Source organism: Crinia signifera, chromosome 2 (assembly GCF_055691185.1).
Source record: "Crinia signifera chromosome 2, ASM5569118v1, whole genome shotgun sequence".
NCBI classification, from domain to species: domain Eukaryota; kingdom Metazoa; phylum Chordata; class Amphibia; order Anura; family Myobatrachidae; genus Crinia; species Crinia signifera.
The window spans coordinates 210,008,337-210,031,032 of record NC_139218.1 but is presented as its reverse complement, the minus strand read 5'-3'; the positions used below and the strand labels follow the sequence as shown (position 1 = coordinate 210,031,032).

Genomic DNA, 22,696 nt, shown 5'->3' with positions numbered 1-22,696 from the left:
AGGTCCTACCAGGCAGCCACATTGCAGATACGGATGTGCCTCCTACACCACCCAGAGCTGGTAAGTTTAATTTCTGTAATATTATGTTGTATTGTTATACTAAGTAAAGTGCTGCAGTGGAACTACATAGGCCAGCCAGTATTGGAAATTGAAATTGTCTACTCATACTTTCAAATAGGTCAGAATGCTGGGCCTTGTAGTTCCACAACTGCACATACTATTCCACACTGTAACATTCTGTAAAGCTGCTTATCATGTATGTGCCCAAACAACACTGGTGTACTGGTGCTAGTGCTGGCATCAGGGCCGGTGCAAGGCACCAGAGCGCCCCAGGCAAGTCGGGGTGGGGGCGCCCCGGTGTCTGCCGCCCGGGTACCTGTCCTGCAGCGCTGTAAAGCTGGCGGCGGCAGCGGGGGGTCCCTGCAGTCAATAAGAAATAACGAGCGCTATCCGCTGGGCTATGCTGAAGCGCTTCTGTTTTGGAAACACTAGCCGCACGGCGCACGCTGATTGGCTGAATCTCAGCCAATCAGCGTACGGCCAGTGTTTCCAAAACAGAAGCGCTTCCGCATAGCCCGGCGGATAGCGCCCCTGCCGCCAGCTTTTACGCACATATACACCGCAGGACAGGTACCCGGGCGGCAAGGGGGGGGCGAAATACCGCCCTCCAGTGGCCGGCGCCCTAGGCAAATGCCTAGATTTGCCTAGTGGTGGCGCCGGCCCTGGCTGGCATGCCTACATACCACAGATTTTACTCCAGTTGCCATGTGCAAAACAGTGTTTTATTTATTGAATCAAACTACAGGTGCAAAACATATAACCAAAAATGTGTCAAGTAAATGATGCTGCCCTTCACCAAAGGTAGTTTTCTCCATTCTGGAAAATTGTAGCCATAATTTTTGCATAACTTTCATCACTGCAAGGTAGATAATGCCTTGCCATGTTTTCTTTAACAGAATGTCCTTCCCGAGGTGCAACAGCATCACATACAAGAAGGCCAGTTGGACCCGAAACTGTTGAAGCAGGTAACTAAAAAACAAATTCCCATTACACATAAAGTACACACACCCATATCACATCCACAATCTCTTACATTACATTCATCTGCTGAAGCAACATTACAATGTACATGATTGTAATGTGACCTACACATGACAATAAATCCTCATGTGAAGGCTACATTTAGTTTCAGGGTACATATGTTAGTAAATAGTACCCCTAGTGATGTACAACCAGCATCTCAATCACTTTCAAATATAGTACTGCTGAGAGACTGGCCTATATATGCATCAGGACTTACATCTTCATCTCTATCCACAGGTAATGTTGAAGGTGGACCACAAGCCACAGAATCCGTGGATATTATGCCGGAGGACATCCACATCATTCTGGAACCCGTAGACACGTTTGATGCTGAGGAGGAAACACAGGCCTCATCACCGAGAGATGCACCACCAAGTGGCGTGGCTCTTAACCCACCCCCACCCACAAATACACCCCCTACAGTAGCTTCTTCTGCCCAGGTAGCTGCCTCCTTGGCACATTTCAAGGACAAGCAGCTGGAATTTATGGCCTCCCAAAGCCTGGAAATATTGAACATCAAGGGGTACATGCGTGACACCTTTCTGCAATTACGCAAAATGGCTAGACATGTGAGGATTGGTGTAGACACTCAGGTGCGCATAGCAAATAACATAGACACCCGTCTTTCAGAAATTGCTGCGGCTTTAAGGGAGCAGAACAGCCATATTGGCACTCTTGCACAAAGTTTAGTAGCCCTTAAGGAGCCCACACACGCACTGTTGCCGGCGGTGCGATGCTGTACGATGGGGTGCGCGCTCCCACGGCACCTCATCGTACAGTACAAAAAGTATGTGCTGCACATACTTTTTGTACTAGCTTTTTATCGCATCGCATGCACAAGGCATACGATGCGATGCTATGTGTGCTAGTTAAGCCCACAACGCACGCCGGGATCAGTGCGTGTGTGGGCTCCATTACCCATGCCAGTACTGTGCAGTGCAATGCGTTGATGGCCATGCAGGCCCAAATACAACAAATGGAGGCCTCACGTGTGCTAGGTGCTCCTACTTCTACACTGAGTAGTGTGTCTAGCACACCAGTAAGTGGCTCGCCCACTTCCCCACCCCGTCACCCACGTCACCCATGTCTACTACAGACTCATTATTGTGCGTATTTGTGATTGCAGTAAGGCCACAAATAAAGCATGTGTTCATGCATCCTTTTTACAGCACTAATATATATTATAATATATTAATAACATGTGTTATATTCTATCTTATTATATTAAATTACATTTATGAAAGATAATTAGATGTACAGTACACCCCTATATACATGTTGTACCACCCAATGAACACTAATGGTGAAATCCAATTAGTAACAGCTAAGGTATTGCCTAGAAACTTTCCAATTAGCCCCAATAGCCAGCACTTATGTGGGATTATGATTTACGTACAGATGCTCATTTATGCTGTGACGCTGCATGGAATGCCAGACTGTAAGTAGTAAGTAAGAAAGTTAGATTTATATATCGCATTTTCTCCAATAGGACTCAAGGCGCTTTACAGACATTAAAAATAACAGTGCACATACTGTAATACAAAGGGTTATCAGTACAAGGAACAAGCAACAATGGCGGTACAGATATACTGTACATCACACGTACAGATACAGTATGTACTAGACGCATTCTAATAAGGGACACGGACATGGGGAACATATAATTACCGAGCTGTGCAGTACCCAGGCAGCCATTCAGCGGCACCACATTGTGATTGCACAAGCCTGCACCGTACATATAGAACAGTACAGGGTACACAGAACTAGACATAACACCAGGGCCGATGCTAGGGTGTCTGGCGCCCCCCTGCAAACTGACATTTTGCGCCCTCCCTTCCATTGCCCATAAAGTGATAACTCGTGCTACAAAAAAAACCATTTTGTTCGAGTAGCTCACCCATTTGTTTTTTTTTTGTTACAGTTTCCCTTTCACATGATTTTTAATGGTTGATAAGTGTTTGTGTCAGTATTTTGGAGTAAAAGTTGCATTTTACTATGAAGAGGCTGAGCCCCCCTATAAGTATATTCACCCCCAGATATAGACAGACAGACAGACAGACAGACAGACAGACAGACAGACAGACAGACAGACAGATAGATAGATAGATAGATAGATAGATAGATAGATAGAGTTAAATAGATATAGAAAGATATAGACAGAGAGAGATATAGATAGACAGACAGACAGACAGCTAGATAGATAGATAGATAGATAGATAGATAGATAGATAGATAGATAGATAGATAGATAGATAGATAGATAGATGTAAATATATATATAGACAGAGAAAGATATAGACAGACAGAGTGAGATATAGACAGAGAGAGAGAAATATACAGACAGACAGTGAGATATAGATATAGACAGAGAGATATAGACAGACAGGCAGACAAAAACAAACTCACATCAGCCAGTTTCTCTACAGCCGGGTCCCGGGCAGAGAGCTCCACAGTGGGATCAGCAGGAGGCATCTAGTGGCTCCTGGCAGTACTGCAGTCAGCAGTAACTCCGGAGCCATCCTCTGCAGATCTCATCACGTCTCTGCTTCCCCCGGCCCTCACCCTTTCCTGCATGCAGGACATCAGCGGTGGGTAAGTGCCTCATGTTGCCGGTGCCGCTGTCTGTCATGCAGTAGGACAGGCAGCAGCAGACAGCAGGGTGCAGAGCAGGGAGGGAAAAGCGCCTCTACTGGCCGGCGCCTCCCTGCTTTGCATCCCTCACTGAGCGGGTTCCGCCGGCCCTGCATAACACAATTAAAGCACAATTCTTAGTACAAAATACAGCTGAGATATAAGGAAGTTAATGAGACTAGATGCAGGTATAGATTGTATGTGAGTAAGAGAGCTGTAGTTGAAATGCAAGAAGAGTGCTGTCAGAACAGGGGGGAAGAGGAGAGAGGGCCCTGCTCGTGAGAGCTTACATTCTAGAGGGAAGGGTAAGACAGACAGGAGTGACACAGAAGGTATAGCAGGGAGCATAAATAGACTGTTCGCAGCCGGCAGTAGCTCAGTGCAGCAAATATGAGAATGGCTACATCTGTACATCAAGCCATGAATCATAATTGCTATTAACCAGCCCTGAAAGCTGCAATAACACAAGGGTTCTGGAACATATCCCAGATCCCATGTCTTATCAGATCAAAATCGGTAACTTTTTGACCGATAACACAGACTATGTTCCTTATTCAGATCTGATCGCAGTACAAATTTGTTCTCAAAATGGGCAAAACCATGTGAACTGTAGGTGGGGCAGATGTAACAGATCTAAATAAGGGCCTATAACATTGTGTTTGCAAAATTAGGACTCATGTTACAGTGTGCTCTCATCATTATAATATTGCCTAAAAATTGCATTGTGGTACTCTATGTGGTAACACAGTCAGAATGTATCTATGTACACCTGCAATTACCGGGGCACCGAGAACAGTCCATCTGTGAAATGTGCTCAGGGTAAAGTGATCCCATTAGCATCCTCACTCCTCTACTGTTACCTGGGGTACATTTTGCTGATTGTAGCCCATAAGCTTCTGCAGCCTGATGTCATATTTAGATGTTCTCTGCAGGGACAAACTCTGGAATGCTGTACATTCCTGACATTGATCAATCTGCCAGTTGATCAACTCCCATAAAAACCTATGGGGCTGTGGCTGCTATCAGAAATGGAAGGACTAATATCTGCTGTGATTCCTATATGGTACAGTGGAATGATGCTTAATACTGCTTAATATTATATTCCACAAATATTTCATGATAATTAGGCTCCCTAATATTGGTTACTGTCAATAAAACATATTTAGTTACAATTGAATGCTTCACTTTAGTTACATTTGTATCGATTTTGTTTGTAGTAGTCTGCATGTGCAGAACGGATCCTGTGTGGTTGCATTCAATGCCCCCGGCCGCAGCTGGATATTAGAGTGATGGTTGAGGGCAGCAATGGTGCAGTGGCGTAACTATGGTGTGGCGACCCCAGCTGTGGCTTGGGGGAGCCAGCAGTCTCGGGGTTCACTGAAAAATACCTGCTGTCCTGCTGTCCTCTACGAATACACAACTTGCTGTCAGTCAGTAGTAGTGGGCGGCGGTGGCTGTGTTCTGTAGCTGCATACTGTAGGTGACAGATCGCCCCATCTCACCAGTCTCCTCACCTCCTCTGCACGTGGGGGCGGCCGGTATCATTACCTGCACACACTTCTGCTAGTATACCTGGTCGGTCTTTGGAAGCTGAGGCTGGTGACAGAAGGCTACAATATGTCAGCGGATAGGATGTCCTCCCTGCCTGTTATTCCGCATGGAGGCACGTCACTCCTGGGGAGTTGCAGCACTATACATGGCGGTGCACAGTGGCCCAGGTAACTAGTCTGCACCATTGTCATGTTTTACTAAAGAAAGGGGGGGGCACCACAATGTTTTTTGGCAGGGGGGAGCTAAATTTATAGTTACGCCACTGCAATGGTGTATCCTTGTCAAAGTGCATGGATCCAGCGGCGTAACTATAGCACCGCAGCCCCCGCCACCGCGGGGGGCGCTGTGCATGTGGGGGCGCCGGGGGCTGCGGTGCTATAGTTACACCCCCCCCCCCCAATCCCCCGCAGACTTACCTATCTCGCTGGTCCCGGCGGCTCCGTTCTTCTGCTGAGGACCACCACAAAATGGCCGCCCCCATATAGCACACAGTTCTCTGAAACTGTCTGCTGTATGGGGGCGGCCATTTTGTGGTGGTCCTCAGCAGAAGAAGAACGGAGCCGCCGGGACCAGCGTGATAGGTAAGGCTGCAGGGGATTGGGGGGGGGTTGCATGGGCGGCAGGGCATTGGGGGGGGGTTGCATGGGTGGCGGGGCGGCTGGGGATTGGGGGTGCTTGGCGGGGCGGCGGCGGGGGGGGTGCCCAAAACTTAGTTACGCCACTGCATGGATCACAGATGCTGGAAGGAGGCATCTTTTTCCAATAGACGCCTCCTGCTGCATTAGTATATAAGTTGTGCAGTATTGCGCAGTCATTCCATAACTATGAATCATGCCCTATGTTGTAAGGTACACCACCTTTACAGTGGTAGCAATACTGTACCTCCCTCACAGTATGGATAGACAACTTTAGAAGGAATTGGATACCCATACGCTTGTTGTGTTGGTCTCTGCCTACAGAGCATGTTTGTTAAGGTCGGTTGTACATTGTATGGTTTTGTCCTGGCTGTCTTTTCTTTGCAACCATACTTTTTTAATAGATCTCTACTTTACCACCTCAATAACCTACCCTTGTATCTCAATACCCAACTCCATCTTGTGAGCAGGACCCTCTCTCATCTTTTCTCGTTCCTCCTTCTTAACCACACTTACTAAGCCTGTAATATGTATTGACTGTATGTCATTTTGTACATGTCGTTTTGGTACTTTGTTAGCCCTGTTTTCTATCATTGCTCCATATAGTATTGTGGAACTTTTTTTGTGCCACATAAATAAATGCTAATTGAAGAAAGTTTATCAGCTAAAAACCTCACAACACCAATGAATGCCAAGCACTTGTTTAATCCTTAAAAGTCAATAAAGGTGTCCAATAAAAAATGTAAATGATCTAAGCTACCTTCGTATAACTGAGGTTGTCATTGCTATCATGCCAGTCCGCCATTGTTCCTGTCAGGTAGCAGAAGACAAATTTGAACACACAGAATGGAAATGATTTTAATACATCTTCAGTCCCCAGCTTTTGTATATAGAAATGAAATACAAAAGGTTAGTTACACATATTTGCAAATATATGATAAGCTAATCAGCCAGTTAACAGTAATTCTGCTGGAGGTCCTCACTAAACAATGAAAGTCCTTTAATTGGGCCATAGAGTCGTGTGTTTATACTGTACATTGAGAATTAAGATGTATCCCAAGAGCCTCCAATGTGGAGAACTCTATTTGATTGGCTGAAAGCGTCTCCATGGCGACTTGCAGAAAATGCTGTGAAAAGCAAAACTCATCACTAATACCTGTATGGAAAATTCAGTTCAAGGTCTAGTTAGCTACAATGGGCAATTTAATAAAACATGTTTGAACAGCTGCAAAACTACACAAATATGTACAGTACATCTGCATTAAGATTATTGACATATTTTAAGGGTTGCCTACTTTTGAAAACTCATTTCAGGGAGAAAAATAAAAGCCAGGGGGCGGGCCTTGCATCACCAGGGGCCACACAATTCACCAGGGGGGGCAATGCTAATTCTAAAATAACATGTTATTAATATGACCAGAGAATGGCATTGACAGTGGTTAAATATTTGCAAAAACAATGTCTTCAGTGAAGAAGTCATTTTGATGCAGACAATTGCACGTTATCATACACATTTAGGTCTCATTTAAGATGGCAGTTGCTCAGAATAATATTTACTGTGAACGATTTAATAACAGGGTACTTGTTTCCTAGCACGGCCACAATCTTGTGGATCGTGTACCTTTAAGTTAAGGTACACGATCCACACGATGGACCCGATTTCCTTTGAAATCAGGTCCATTTTGCCGGCAAAGGTACAAAATCGGGGGCATCGCATCGGTCGGGACCATTAACATTGGTCCCGACGCGACCGACGCGATGCCCCCGATTTCCCCATAGGCTTCAATGTTAAAATATTTTTTAACATTGAAATCGTGAGGATCGCGTCGGTCTTGTGCCATTATAATGGCACAAGATGAGATGGACTTGATTAAGTCCATCTCACCTTTAAAAAAATGTGAAAAATGTGAAATGGGCCAATATGACCCATTTCGCATTATAGATGTCCCCGTCGTCACCCCACGATAGACGCCAACCCGAAGCGTGGCGAGCGCAGCGAGCCCGCGAGGGGCGGCGGTGCGCGTCCTCCGACCTTTTCATTCCCCTACTATCCACGTCGGCGTGGAGTTGAGAATAGAATAGTGTGGCGAGCGCAGCGAGCCACCGAGCCCGAAGCGTGGCGAGCGCAGCGAGCCCCGCGAGGGGACGCGTATAACTTCACAGGTATTCGCGTGCGCTCGCCACACTATTCTATTCTCAACTCCACGCCGACGTGGATAGTAGGGAAATGAAAAGGTCGGAGGACGCGCACTGCCGCCCCTCGCGGGCTCGCTGCGCTCGCCACGCTTCGGGTTGGCGTCTATCGTGGGGTGGGGTTTACGTCGTTAAATTTGGGGGTCTAGGGAATATTTTACATTGAATCCAATGTAAAATCGGGTCCCAGGGACCCGATTTACATTTCATTCAATCAAAAAATCGGGTCCAAAATCGAGTCGGTCGCGTCGATCGCATCGCATGCGACCAAATCGCATGCGATGCGATCGACCCGATTTTTCCGACACGACCACCCCGATGTAAATCGGTGTGGCCGTGCTAGGAAACAAGTACCAATAACAGTTCTTGCTCTAGTGCTTAGCAGCATTAGCCTGATGCAAGATAAAAACAGAAAGTTCCATGGCCCATCAGCCACCACTCTCTGCAGGCCCATTCCTTCAGCTGCTGCTTTACATATTGTAGACAGAGGTATGGTGCCCTATTGTCTGTGTAAGTGGGAGCAGTGCTGGGAGAGCAGGCAGAGGGGAGTCAGGGGAGAGGGCCGGGAAGAAGTAGTGTCGGCAGTGCTGAGAGGCCAGGCAGAGGGGAGGGCAGGGAAGGAGTAGTGTACTGTAGTGGGGACAGTGCTGGGAGAGCAGGCAGAGAGTAGTCAGGGGAAAGGGCATGGAAAGAGTAGTGGGGGCAGTGCCAGGAGAGTAGGCAGAGGGGAGGGCAAGGAAGGAGTAGACAGTGTACTGTAGTGGGGACAGTGTCAGGAGAGCAGGCAAAGGGCTTTCATATTGACAGTGACACAGAACATAGTAAAGTCAACGAAAAGAGAGTGCCAGTGATTGAGTACTTACCCCACCCATTAGACACACAGTTCTCTGTTTTAGTCTGGCAGCATGGTTGCGATGATGCCTCCAGCGCGATGACACGCTGTGGCGTCATTGCCATTATCTAGCGCAGTACACATTGCGCAAGCTAATGCGGCATCATTGCCGTTATTTAGAGAATGGAGTCATCTTCTGGGAGTCCGTGAGATGTCCCAGGATTCCGGGACTCTCACGGACGTTCCGGGAGAGTTGGCAACCCTGATTTAAATTGTACTTCATAATACAGTATGTTAAGGTCCTGTTTGAATATCCTACCTTGTATTAAATGCTTTAAAGGTAGTCTTTATAAATATAATATCCTAATCCCCCCCCCCCCCACCCCACCACCACTGTAAATTAGATTTTACTTACAGGACATTATTCTAGTTGGATCGGTCCTCTGCGTGTTCACATGGAGGACCAATGTTTTGCTTAAACACATTTATGCGTATGTGCAGATCCCTGGTGCGAATGGCTGTGGCGAACTGCAAGTTCACTGACCCATTCCCACCCAACAGTGCAGGCGGAGGGCATGGGGCGGCAGCGGATAGATGCGCCCATGGGAATGCCCAGCGTTTCTTCAGTGTTCCCATGAAAACTCTGGGCATTCCCATGGTAATGAGGCAGTGACGCGGCAGCAGGTGGTGGGCAGCTGATGTCACCGGATGTCAGCTGCCTGCCCTGTCTATGCACTTGGCACATGCAAAACGAAGGCACCTGAGAGTGTCTTCGTTTTGCGTTGTCATTCCACATCATACGATGATTGGTCCACCCCCCATCAAATTATGTGGTCCACCCCCCCCCCCCCATAGGCTGCGAATGGTTGCGGGGATCGCAGCGTGCAAGGTGGGGCATCCCTGTGGGCGGTTGCGGGCTTAAAAAGACACACAGCGCAGCAAACATTGCATCGCTGTGTGTCAGCCAGAATAACCTCTACCGAATAACCTCTACAGTGTGGGGCCTCTCTGGTTGCTATAGTCCACCACCTTGTCCTCTGCTCAATTCCCTACTGAAATGGGAAGAAATAAACCTGGCTCAATTATACAAGTGTTCTTCCCAAAAAACTTCCCAGAAATTCCTGAATTTTAATGGAAACCTTCCTGCTAGGGCAGGGTACACACTTGCACTCCACCTACTTCATTAGTAATATGAGCCAGGGGAATCATATCATTATGCCCCCATACTTCCCAATTTAATCTCCTCCATGTGATATGCCAGTGAAGTATGATTTAAAAACATACATCATTTAGAGCTATGGCATAGGAACTGTTGCATCCACATGTGTCAGCACATAAGATGCATTGATTTGCCAGTGAAAAGCCTGAGAGTAAAGCACAACAGTAACCTAGAGGCCAAGATGGCCTCAGGGTACTTCCTGAATAACAAGTGAATGACTATGATGAAACTTCCAGTAATATAGAAAAGGATAATGGGGTAGATTATCCCCTAACCTCCCTAAGCCTCCTTTTATGAGCAACCCTAAACAGCGGTACATTTAAAATTGGTGCAATGTGCGCAGAGCACATATGCCCCTGTGTCCAAGGGGGGCCCACACCTCACACACTGCACCCATTCTTTAATACTTACCCTCCAGAGTCACCATTTTTCCAGCTGTTTGTGCATACACAGTAGAGTCTGAGTGCTCTAGTGTTCAGACTCTACTGTACTAGGTAGTGGGCGGGTGCTGCTCCCGGCAGAGAGGAGGGGTCTGGCTGGAGAAGGCTGCACACCGGCCTCCTCCTCTCTTAAAGTATCCCTGACCCTAACTCTTCCCTAAACCTAAACCTTTCAGTCCTGCTTTAGTGCCTAACTCTAAATTCTTGGGATTTGGGACACCACTCTGTGAACTCTCTACGCCCTGTCGGATTTCTCCACATTATCGTGAGGCTACAATCTGCTCCCCTGTAGGTAAACCCTCCTGCGGTAATTACCATTCATCCAGATAAAAGGCCATCTGTGGTAATGTATATAAATTGAAGTGGATGTTCCAACACAATTGGACAGAACTGTGTGGTTATTTATGTTGGCTCTCAAGAACTGAGCTATAGCCCTCCTGTGCTCCTGTTTATATATTTTTATGCATTTTTATTGTTTATTACATTATTTCATATTACATTACAATATATATTGCCAGTTGATCCAACTGGTTTAAAATTGTTTTTAGTGCTACTCTATTCTTTTGCTTGTGTTTGCATCTATTGTTTTGGGAACTGACCTTCCTTCGAGTCAGCTGCTTGGAGCAGATGTAACATATGTAACATTGGGTGTTATTTTGTTTCTGTGCAGGGTAAATACTGGCTGCTTTATTTTTACACTCTGCAATATAGGTATCAGTTTGAAATACAAATAAGGAGTTCATTGACACATCTGTACACCACATCTAGGTGTTACCTCTTGAGTTTTACAATGAAGCATTAAATCTCTGCTGAGGGTTTGCACATATCCCCTCTGTATTTTTGCTGATTCCCTGAGTCAGCCCAGAGACTATTATTCTCTCTGTTCCTCAGTCTTTTTCCTAAGAACTTTTCCATCTTAGTAAATTTACCACTAAGTATATAATTATTGTATCGGATTATATATAATCAGATACAATGGGGCAGATGTATTAAGCCAGGGGTGTATGCAGCCCCCGTAGCCTGTCTGAGTGGCCCTCCTACCCGCCCGGCGGCTTTGCTGGGAGTCAAGTACAGGGGAATTCACGCAAGAGGTTGGTAGTTCTCACAAGATCCATTTTAATCAACAGCAGCAGGACACTGTTAGTCCTATTCAGTGGCCTGGAGCGTGGGACGGCTGCAGCAGGACAATTTGTAAGATACATTTTTACATAAGGCCCTCAAAGGATTCCCCCCCCCATACAAATGGCCCTTGGCACACAAAAGGTTCCCCACACCTGTATTAAGCCTTAACAAGAGATAAATGCAAGTGTGATAAGGAGAGATAAACGTCCAGCCAAACAGCTCCTTACTGACTTTTTTCAAACACAGGCTGTACCATGGCAGTTAGCAGGTGATTGGCTGGACTTTTATCTCTCCGTATCACCCTTGGATTTATCTCTTGTTAAAGCTTAATATATCTGCCCCTATAAGCCTTCAACATACTTTAACATACTTATCAGTGATGCTAAGTTCCTGAGTGTGAGCAAAGTTTCATTATTCCAATGGGTATATATTTAGCTTCCACTGTTCCCTCTATTCCAGTCAATGTTCCTTTTCCTGACAGCTACCTGCCCCACCTGTATTTAACATATTTAGAGGCATTATATGGGCAGCCTACCATTTGTGCAACTTTCTAACTGGTATAATATACTGTATCTACGCACTGAGGGGTTTACTTTTATTTATTTGTACATTTATTTATTTATTATTTGTATAATATGGGAGTTGTATTTCAGATGGGTTGTTGCTAAGTGCAACCCATAAGATTCCATTATCTTTTAGAAGGAGCTAAAAAAATAAGTAGATTCTGATTGGTTGCCCATAGAAACATTCCATCTTCAATAGAACTCCCATTTTAGTACAGATGGAGCCATTATCATCTAGCCCATTAATAGGATTAAGTGAATAATGGGATTACTCTGCTAATCCCCTACTACATTGTTCTATGTATTGTATTGCAGCTGAAAACAATAGGCCTTGGCTCAGCATGGCTCACCATGGCTATCCAGAGATGGCTAGATGAGGCTGGCTCCATCTGTAAATGCACCTCTATGTGTTCTTTTGTAACCACATTCCATCCTATCCAGGGCCGAATTAAGGTTTGTGGGGGCCCTGGACAACACAAGGTTTGTGCCCCCCCCCCACACACACACACACACACACACACACAATTCCCCGTGGGTAATCCGCCACTTTTATCTACTTTGTGCCGTTCTGCTTCCAATAAGGCTTGACTACCAGAGAACCATCTGTTGCTACATATTTATGGACCTTATGCATTGTGCCTTAGGGGCAGACATTTAAGCTCGGTGAAGTGATAAAGTGTCTGGTTTTTATCACTGACCAATCAGCTCTTAACTGTGAAGTTACAGGCTTGGTTTGAAAAATGACAGGTAGGAGCTGATTGGCCGGTGATAAAAACCAAAAGCTTTATCACTTCACCAAGCTTAAAAAATCTACCCCTTAGTGCTCTATTACCAAACACCTCTATTAGTCTGATTGCGTTCCATAATAAAAACTGCCCATTTTGCTTCATAACCCAGTCCATAGCCAAAATTAAAATGGTCCAGTTGTACATACTGTTTCTGTTTACTAACTCCTCTAGAATGTAAGCTGTTACGGACAAGTTCCTGTTTTTCCACTGTTTTATATCTATCCGCTATTCAGCTATGTTGTGTGTTCTTTGTCCATGTGCTGTATGATGCAAAAAATGTTCTACATTTCCACACGCCATACAAATACTGTACATTATTTATGATTCTACTTGACTGTAGGAAAGTGATCACAAAGAGTAACAGCGCTACAGTAAGTGAGAGTTTATATGGAAGGGAGAGATTAGGGGAAGTAGTTTGAAGATAGTAGTGTTGTATCATATATCAGAACTAGAATGAATGGAAATAAAGATACGGTTCAAAAAAAATATAACAAAGGATTTTGAATTGAAGCATAAGATATGGGTGGAAGTGCTGGCTTTGAAATCAGTGCTAATGTAAGGTTTTATATTCTTGTAAGGTCATGATTAGGAGCCATGCACCTATTGCTCATGTTCTGGTGATGCCGTCGGCGTAACTAGAACTTTGTGGGCCCCATAGCAAAATTTATAATAACCCCCCCCCCAGGTCTTTACCAGCGTGTTTAAGAACATTCCCTAGACATTAAACATTATGCAACCCACCACAGTGCCCGCCATTACACATTATATGACCCACCACAGTGCCCACCATTACAATTATGCCACCCACGTATGCAGAAAAATAGAGTAATTATGTAATATATTGCCCAGCTCACCAGAGATATTAGATGCTGCTGCTTCAGGAGTCCTCCCTTGGCAGCCCTCACTTTGTCCTTCAGTCACTGCAACAACAACCAGATACGGATGATGGATCAAGATCCCTCGTGGCAGCATCAACTTTCGTGAGGATACAAAGAATACAGTGTGCAGAGCAAACTTCACTGTGCTCTGCACATTGTATTCTTTGTATCCTGATGAAAGTTTATAATTAAACTGAAACGTTGATAAACGAATGGTGTTTCACGCCTGATATTTCTTCAAAGACACGTGAGTGACACCTCTCTATATTACTATTGATTCTACTCCTGGATTGGAGTATTGAGGAAGGCACCTGGGCATATTTCTGCATAGAAGGACTGAGTGCCAGACAAACCCTTCTTTTATATATATATATATATATATATATATATATATAAAAGATAGCAGGTCAGGCACTCCCAACAATGATGAATAATGCGTCCGGTGCCCTCACAAATAGAATAATACAAGCAGAAAAGGTGCGGCACTCGGCAATGGTACATGGCTCCGTGATTTATTTCTGTACCATCGCCGAGTGCCGCACCTTTTCTGCTTATATATATATATATATATATATACATATATATATATATATATATATATATATATATATAAAATGGCATTTCTCACTGACAATGGCATATCTACTGAACATGACAAGGAAGCAGAAAGAAATGGCTTTAAACCAGCCCACATGCTTCAATGCAAAAAAGGAGGGTAGAACAGCGCAATTAACTCAAACAATGTATAATCAAACAATGGAACAATCACAATATATAAAAATGTATTAACACTTTAAAAACAGGATACTCAACAACAATTGTACAAAAGTTTTGTTTGATATCGGCAATCACATGATATGTGTTTATATCATACCAGTATCAGTATACCTGGTAAAGGAGACAATATCACCACTATGGAACCAATCAAATGAAATACATAGTCCAAAAACACTCCCACAGATGGCAGTGGGTGAGTGCATCGATATATACTTTAGCTATAATGGAACAAGTTCCAGTCAAATGCCCTGCTGGAGCCTTAGTAATTACCCATCGGTGGTCTAAAAGTCCATGAAATTAGCAAGGCGTCCTTGCAATGATGGCAATATTTATGGAGGCGGTGGATGAAGGGCATCTGCAGATTGCAGCTGGTCCAGAGCTGCAGTGGTGAGTGGTGCTGGGATGCTCGATGCGTTTCGGTGTGGTACACAATCTTCAGGAGCTAGATCAGCAGTCGCCACATGCCCCATAGACCTTCAAAAATATTATCACATCATCCTGCATGACCCTTAAATGCATACTATACATGTCATTATATTGGAATTTTTTTAAATGGTGGCCTCTGCAATGTAATTATGTCTGCACCCTGATCCTGAACAGTCAAAGACATCTTAATTTACTGTCGCTAGTCCATTCAAGGCAAAAAAGTTGAACCTATAATTTCAATATCACACTGATTATGTCCTAGTTGTAAAGGTCCTTACACACTGGGCGATTATGCCCACCGTGTATGGATAGCGATGACCGCTGTGTGTATGCACTGCGGTTTTTTCCCTACCCGGCATGGTCAGCGGGGGGGGGGGGGTCGGACGTCTTTGCATATCACAGCTCTATGCAAAGCCATCCTCAAAGCCGCTCATCTGCTGGTAATACCAGCAGATATGCGCCTTTCCCGGCGATAATGTGGGAGCGGCTTTGAGCTAAAAGCCGCTCGAACTTGGTATTTTAAGCAGCGTTCAGCTCAAAATCGCCCAGTGTGTATGAGCCTTTACACTTCAAATGGAACTATATTATACTAGCATTTATATTATGACACAATTATTGACTTTAGAGCAAGGCACTGATTACTCATTCTCTTTGAGAAAACATTGCTGCACATTTGTGAACATTATCCCTTTCAGACTTCACATTCACATGCTAGATACTACCAATGTTACTAAAGGGTTAATCTTTTCAGTCTTGCTTTATTTCTTGAGGAATTCCAGAACACACCTTTACCTGCCCACTTTCCACAGATTGGCTACGAAACAGAAAGATCCGGTTTGCATTGAGTACTGTGTGTTGCAAAGAAAGCTTTGAAATAAGAAACTATAGACACTCCCTGGGAGCCGGGACCTGTGTGTCTTTTTACTCACAACTACAGACAGACAAAAAACAAACCTACAGACAAAAACACAACCATCTTTTGTATCTAAGTACAATATGGCAATTCTAAGCAGATACAGTCTTGTATGAACGTCTTTGAACACTGAAAAGGTAAGTGTCTATTTCTCTTTATCAAGTATATGATTGTATGTCAGTGTTTATATATATATATATATATATATATATATATATATATATACATATATATATATATATAGGATTCTTGTTGATCCAGCACTCTCCTTAACTTGATATAGATTGTCCAGGTGCCTCCAATGAGGTAAGTACAAGTGTCTGGAAGAATTGCGGCACTCAAAGGGTCTTGTAAATAAAGTTTTCTTTTTGTATTTAGATCAAGTTGCAGACATCATACAAGTCAAATACTTTACAAGCATAGGTTATTGCCCCGACGTTTCAATGCCGTTATAGGCATTTTTATCAAGGGCCCATGTTATAAAACACTCACATACATATATACATACATACACACACAGTATGTGTGTGTGTGTGTATATATATATATATATATATATATATACTCATACACACACAACATACTGTATATATATATATATATATATATATATATATATATATATATATATATAAAATCATGATTGTCAGTTCAGAATAGGTCTCCTCGAACTTTTAGACAGGTTATGGCAAAATGTTTTATTGCAGGGGCTAATAGCCAAAAGAATCTTAAAATAAGTTAGGAGGGAATAAAATGTATTTGTAATTAATTCATTATTATCTCTGGAGTCTGTGTTGTAGTCCGATATAAAAACAACATTAACAGACAATATGCTTATACTGTACAATAATTTTACTTAGAAATGTAAACTAATCAGGTACACATTGGCACTTTTTGGAAGCCAGTCTGACAAATAACAATAATTTAAACTTATGACCTAAAAATAACAAATGATATAAAAAACAATGTACACCGGTGGTGTCAAACTCATGGCCCTCCAGCTGTTGTTGAACTACAACTCCCAGCATGCCCTGCCACACTTTTAGCAATCCAATATATCAAATATTTGGCAGGGCATGCTGGAATGGGTAGTTCCACAACAGCTGTTGTGCTGTGAGTTTGATACCACTGATGTAGACAGTACTACATACATACATATAGACTACTGTAGCTGTCCCTGACTAGTTTTCTACCATAAACGTTAAGTTACTATGTTATAGCTTAACACATATAAATAATCAGTGCACGGGAGAAATTTAGGATGTGGGAAACATCTCTCAGAGCAATGCTTCTCCACCTGCGGTACTGGTATAACCACTAATGGGTACTCACTGTCATGCCCAAGCATCACAGTAGGACCTTTAAATCAAAGTGATCCCCTGCATCCCTGTAAAATAAAAAAATCGGAACCCGGCTCTACAATAGGTCATTTGGAAGTAGGCGTAATACTCGTGTCACATTTACAGTAAACTGACTGCCCACGTACAGTGGATGAAACCATTTTGTGTGTCCAATCATTTTTTATTTATTTTTTTATATCAAAGAACATCAAAGGGACTATGGAAGTGTGGGCAGTAAAATGTGATGTCATGATGTCATGCAACAGCCGCACAGTGCTAGGAGCGTTTTGAATGACCAGAATATCTTTAGGGGGCATCTGCTAGGGCCAGGCCATATGCAGACTCCTAGGTTTCTTAATGGAAAATCCACCTCTGGTGGCACTCAATGGGAACACTCAGTGAATTTATATACAATAAACTGAATTTGTTTCTACATGTTCTGTGTAAATAATAACATTAGAGATCATTTAGAATAGGGTCCATACTCTATTTTTCTCCAATTATACTTTCATTATATAGCATTTGGTAATAAGGGAATACTTTACTGCAGGTGAAATATTGTATAAATGTTTACATTTTAATTACATGAAACTCGTTTTGCTTTTTTGAAAAAAAAAGTTGCTGATACTATTAGAAAATTAGCGGGTAATGTCAATGTGATAGAAGTGTAAAAAAGGTTGGTGTCAGGATCCTGACAGACAGAATACTCAAGGTTATGTTTAGGCACTAGGAGAAAAGGGTTAGGGATAGGCTGCAGAATGACATTATAGTTAGGCTGCGCGGAGGGTGGAAGATGGTTAGGGTATGGATAAAAGCCATTGTCGGAATCCTGACCTTTAGGATAATGACTGTCAGAATTTCATAACCAACCTATTTAAAAACCTGTGCCTTTTGTGCAGCCTAAAAAATAAATTGCTTATCCCCTAAAGAATCCATCTTTGTATTTAAAGCCATACATATTATAGTGAAAACATTTGTATTGGCAGCCACTGTAAATAATTTTTTAACTTAACCAGCTGCGTCACTATGGGGTTGCGAATACTCGGGGTGTCACCAGCTGATGGGTGACACCAAAATGCCGGCTCCTGCTCAGTGACATGAGACACTGTAGTATTACATGCAACACTCAGCTTCTGTCACACTGTAGGAGCCAGCACTGCAGACATAACAGTCACCTGGGGCAGCCCAGCATTTCCGGGACCCCTGGAGAGAAGAAAACAAGGGTCCCCATGAAGTCATACTCCTTCCTGTAAGGCCATGTCCCTAGCACTGCATGACATAGGAATAAGCATGGGTGTCACCAAGGCAAGTAACGCCTCTGACTATTTCCTTAAAAATTGCTCAGAAATTGGTTGGTTTCTTTTTTTTGTTATTTTAATTATTTGAGAAAATATTTTTTTCAATGTATTTAAATATTTTATTAGACAAAATGCCGTGGGGTTTCTCAAAACATCTAATTTCCATCCCATTACAAAGTACATCCAAAGCATGACTGGCAATAGAAAACCCAGTGTGCTTTATTCTAAAATAGTGTAAAAGGATGCACAAGCAGCTTCTTAATATTATATGTGGCTTGCCTATATTCTGTGTGTGACCATGGCCAGGGCCGGTGCAAGGCACCGGAGCGCCCCAGGCGAGTCGGGGTGGGGGCGCCCCGGTGCCGGGGGAGGGGGGGGGAGGTACCTGTCCTGCGGCGCTGTGTATTTAAAGCTGGCGGCAGAGGCAGCGGGGGTCCCTGCACTCAATAAAAAATAACTGTCCGCACGGCGCACGCTGATCTCAGCCAATCAGCGTGCGGACAGTGTTTTCACAACAGAAGCGCTTCCGCATAGCCCGGCGGAAGCGCTCGTTATTTCTTATTGAGTGCAGGGACCCCCGCTGCCAGCTTTAAATACACAGCGCCGCAGAACAGGTACCCCCGCGGTAAGGGGGGGCAAAATGCCGCCCTCCAGTGGCCGGCGCCCTAGGCAAATGCCTAGATTTGCCTAGTGGTGGCGCCGGCCCTGACCATGGCTGTATCTGCATGTGCAATGCTACCCTACAGTGTTTTCAGTAATACACACATCCGCAGTCACACACACAATATAGGTATGCCACATATTATTTTAATACACATTGTAATGGGAAAATGTTGTACTCAATGGCACTCAGCACTATTGAGACACCTGGAGCTCACATATTTGGCAGTATTCAATGAGAAAAATTCTCCGTGTTTTATGGAGAATTTTTGCTTTTTTTCGCCTTGGACGGAGCATTTTGCTCTCCAAAAGTGAACCACCCTATTCAATGTGAAATATTTGCCGTCTTTCTAAGTGATTTTCGCCGTCTCTCTCCGTGTAGAAATTCTCCATCTTTTGATGGAGAGCTGGAATGTGAACTTTTAAACTAAAAGTTTTTTTTTTTTAATTTTGGTGTAAAAAAATCAGGTTTTTTTTCTGTGAAGGGGCATGTTATTTTTATTCATGTGCTTATAGCACATGAATATATATTTAATAAAAAGTGCAGCCAGCAGGGGGCCGGAGCGCTCGAGCCGCTCATTAGATATTCATATATTCACTGCACCCGATCATTAATATGCACGATCGGGTGCAACGAATACTGGGTCCCCCGCTGGCTATAGGGGGGGGGCAGCCTGTGCTGCCTGGGTCCCGGGGAGCCCCCTCCACATATGTTCTGGGGCATCCAGGGAGACTTTAATCTCCCTGGATGCCACCGTCCCACGGCTCCCTGTCAGCTCCCTGCCGCGGACGCTCGTCCGCTGCAGGGGTTAAGACTCGCCACGTGTGGCGGCGAGTCTTAAATACATTGAATAGTGGGAGCAGGATGCTCCGGAACACGGAGAGTGCATGGCGAGAGAAAAAATCTCTCGCCATGCACAGAGAACTTTTTTCATTGAATACTGCCCATTATCTGCAAAGCGACTTCTAGCACACAGAGGATAGATGTATGTGTGGACACCTCTTTATGTCAGTATTAATATATGTTTAAGCTATCCACCTCTCCCCAGGGCCACAAATTGTTATGTGCAGTATTATCCCCCTTCCCTTCACATACAAACACCTACTGTACATTCCCCTGGTGCCAAAATATCACACCTCATGCAGATCACAGCGGAACGCGAATGAGGGAGGACTGATGATTAGTACCCGCTGCTAAAGTTGATCTGCTTAGCAAGTGCTCTGTGGGAGTGGGGGACATATTTTTCCTCTTTGCATTTTAGTTTCAGGTCATATGCATGCATTTCTTAGTGGCATTTTAAAGATTTAGGGGCAGATTTATTAAGCTTGGAGAAGAGATAAACTTGAGATAAAGCGGAGAAAAGGTAAAAGGAGATAAAGCACCAGCCAATCAACTCCCAACTGTCTTTTTCAAACACAGCTGATTGGCTGTGCTTTATCTCCTTTTGGGCCAGATGTATCAAGCTTCAAAAGTGATAAAATGTAGAGTGATAAACAGCCAGCCAATCAGCTCCTACCTGTCATGTTACAGGTTGGATTTGAAAAATAACAGATGTGAGCTGATTGGCTGGTTGCTTTACACTCTCCATTTTATCACTTTTTGAAGCTTGATACATCTGGCCCTTTACCTTTTCTCCGCTTTATCTCCAGTTTATCTCTTCTCCAAGCTTAATAAATCTGCCCCTTAAAAACAAAAAGGTAACTGAAACTTTGTCTATCATATGACTGACATTGTAATTGCTTGTGGTGATGTGGGGTCTGCTGGAACCTTATTATAATAAATAGCCACAACCCCTGTTTGTCAGAACATTTCCAACAAAGAAAGGATAGTTCTGTTTGGTGGTACAGGTTTCTGGAAATTGTCCTGGAACCCAGATGTTACAGATGCCAGCCATTCCATCCTGTCCCGTAACTTCATAAATAATGTTCCACATACCACACTGCCTGGATGGTGTACTGTGACTGTCACTCAACTTCTAACATAAGATCCATAATACACATTCAAGTTTCAGTTCGCTTTTCCTTTAAAAAAAAAATAAAGACTTGGGCCAGATGCACTAAGCTTTAAAAGTGATAAAATAGAGAGTAATAAACAACCAGCCAATAAGCTCCTGCATTACATTTTTCAAACCCAGTCTGCAACATGGCAGGTAGGAGCTGATTGGCTGGCTGCTTATCATTCTCCATTTTATCACTTTTGAAGTTTAGTGCATCTGGTCCCCTGTATTTAAAGCTTTGGAACATTAACATCATATTACATGAATGACCTGTGATTCTTTTTATTTACAGATAAACTATGAATTGGGGAGTTTTCCAGGGTCTCCTAAGTGGAGCAAGCCATTTCTCCACTGCCTTTGGACGAATCTGGCTGTCAGTAGTATTTATCTTCCGGCTGCTGGTTTATGTGGTGGCTGCAGAGAGGGTCTGGGGTGATGACCAAGGAGACTTTGACTGCAATACACGACAGCCAGGCTGCACCAATGTCTGCTATGACAACTATTTTCCAGTATCACACATAAGACTCTGGGCCCTCCAGCTAATTATGGTCACCTGCCCATCTCTCCTTGTAATAATGCATGTGGCCTACAGGGAAGATCGGGAGAGAAAGCACAGGGAAAAGCAGGGGGAGAATTGTGGACGCCTGTATTTAGACACTGGAAAGAAAAGAGGTGGTTTATGGTGGACTTACCTCATAAGTCTCATAGTTAAAGCTGCAGTGGATTCAGGGTTCCTTTACATCTTCCACCATATCTACCAGAACTACACTCTCCCCAATGTTGTCAAGTGTACATTGTCGCCATGTCCCAATATTGTAGACTGTTTTATATCAAGACCCACTGAAAAAAACATATTCACCCTATTTATGGTTATCACTTCTATTATTTGCATCTTACTGAACTTGATTGAGATAGGATATCTGGTGGGCAAGAGGTGTTGTGAATGTTCTGCCGAAAGGAATCATTCGTCCAGATATCAATCTAAGAAGGTCATCACATTCCTCCAGAAGCAAGACACATGTCGTGACAATAACAAGTTAAATGAAGAGATCGACCTAATCCACCCTTCCATCTATGTCACACCTCCAAAAACTCAGTTAAAGTGACATGAAGAAGACAATTGTCTTGGAGAGTAATAAAGCAACGAGATAAAGGGTCCGATTCAGACCTGTTTGCTAGGCTGCTTACAAGAGCTGTCTAGCGTGAAGGTAAACGCTGCTCCACACCGCCATCCGAATGCCAATGCTCCACTGTGAGCGGATGTGTACACTTACACATTTCCTCTCATGTGCCCATGATTTTTCCTCTGTTCATTGTGAAAAGTAAGCTAGGACTTACTTTTCATTTGAA

At 43.8% G+C, this 22,696-nt stretch overlaps 1 protein-coding gene across 1 annotated transcript; it reads left to right on the top strand.

The window, feature by feature from the left end:
- Positions 1–21,645: 21,645 nt before the first annotated feature.
- On the top strand, positions 21,646–22,452 carry LOC146058963 (gap junction beta-5 protein-like). The gene has a single exon (XM_083171144.1). The coding sequence runs from the start codon at positions 21,646–21,648 to the stop codon at positions 22,450–22,452; it is 807 nt and encodes a 268-aa protein (XP_083027270.1).
- The last annotated feature ends 244 nt before the right edge of the window (positions 22,453–22,696 follow it).

Coding starts and splice junctions, on each gene's coding strand:
- LOC146058963 (XM_083171144.1), top strand. CDS start 21,646: ATGAATTGGGGAGTTTTCCAGGGTCTCCTAAGTGGAGCAAGCCATTTC.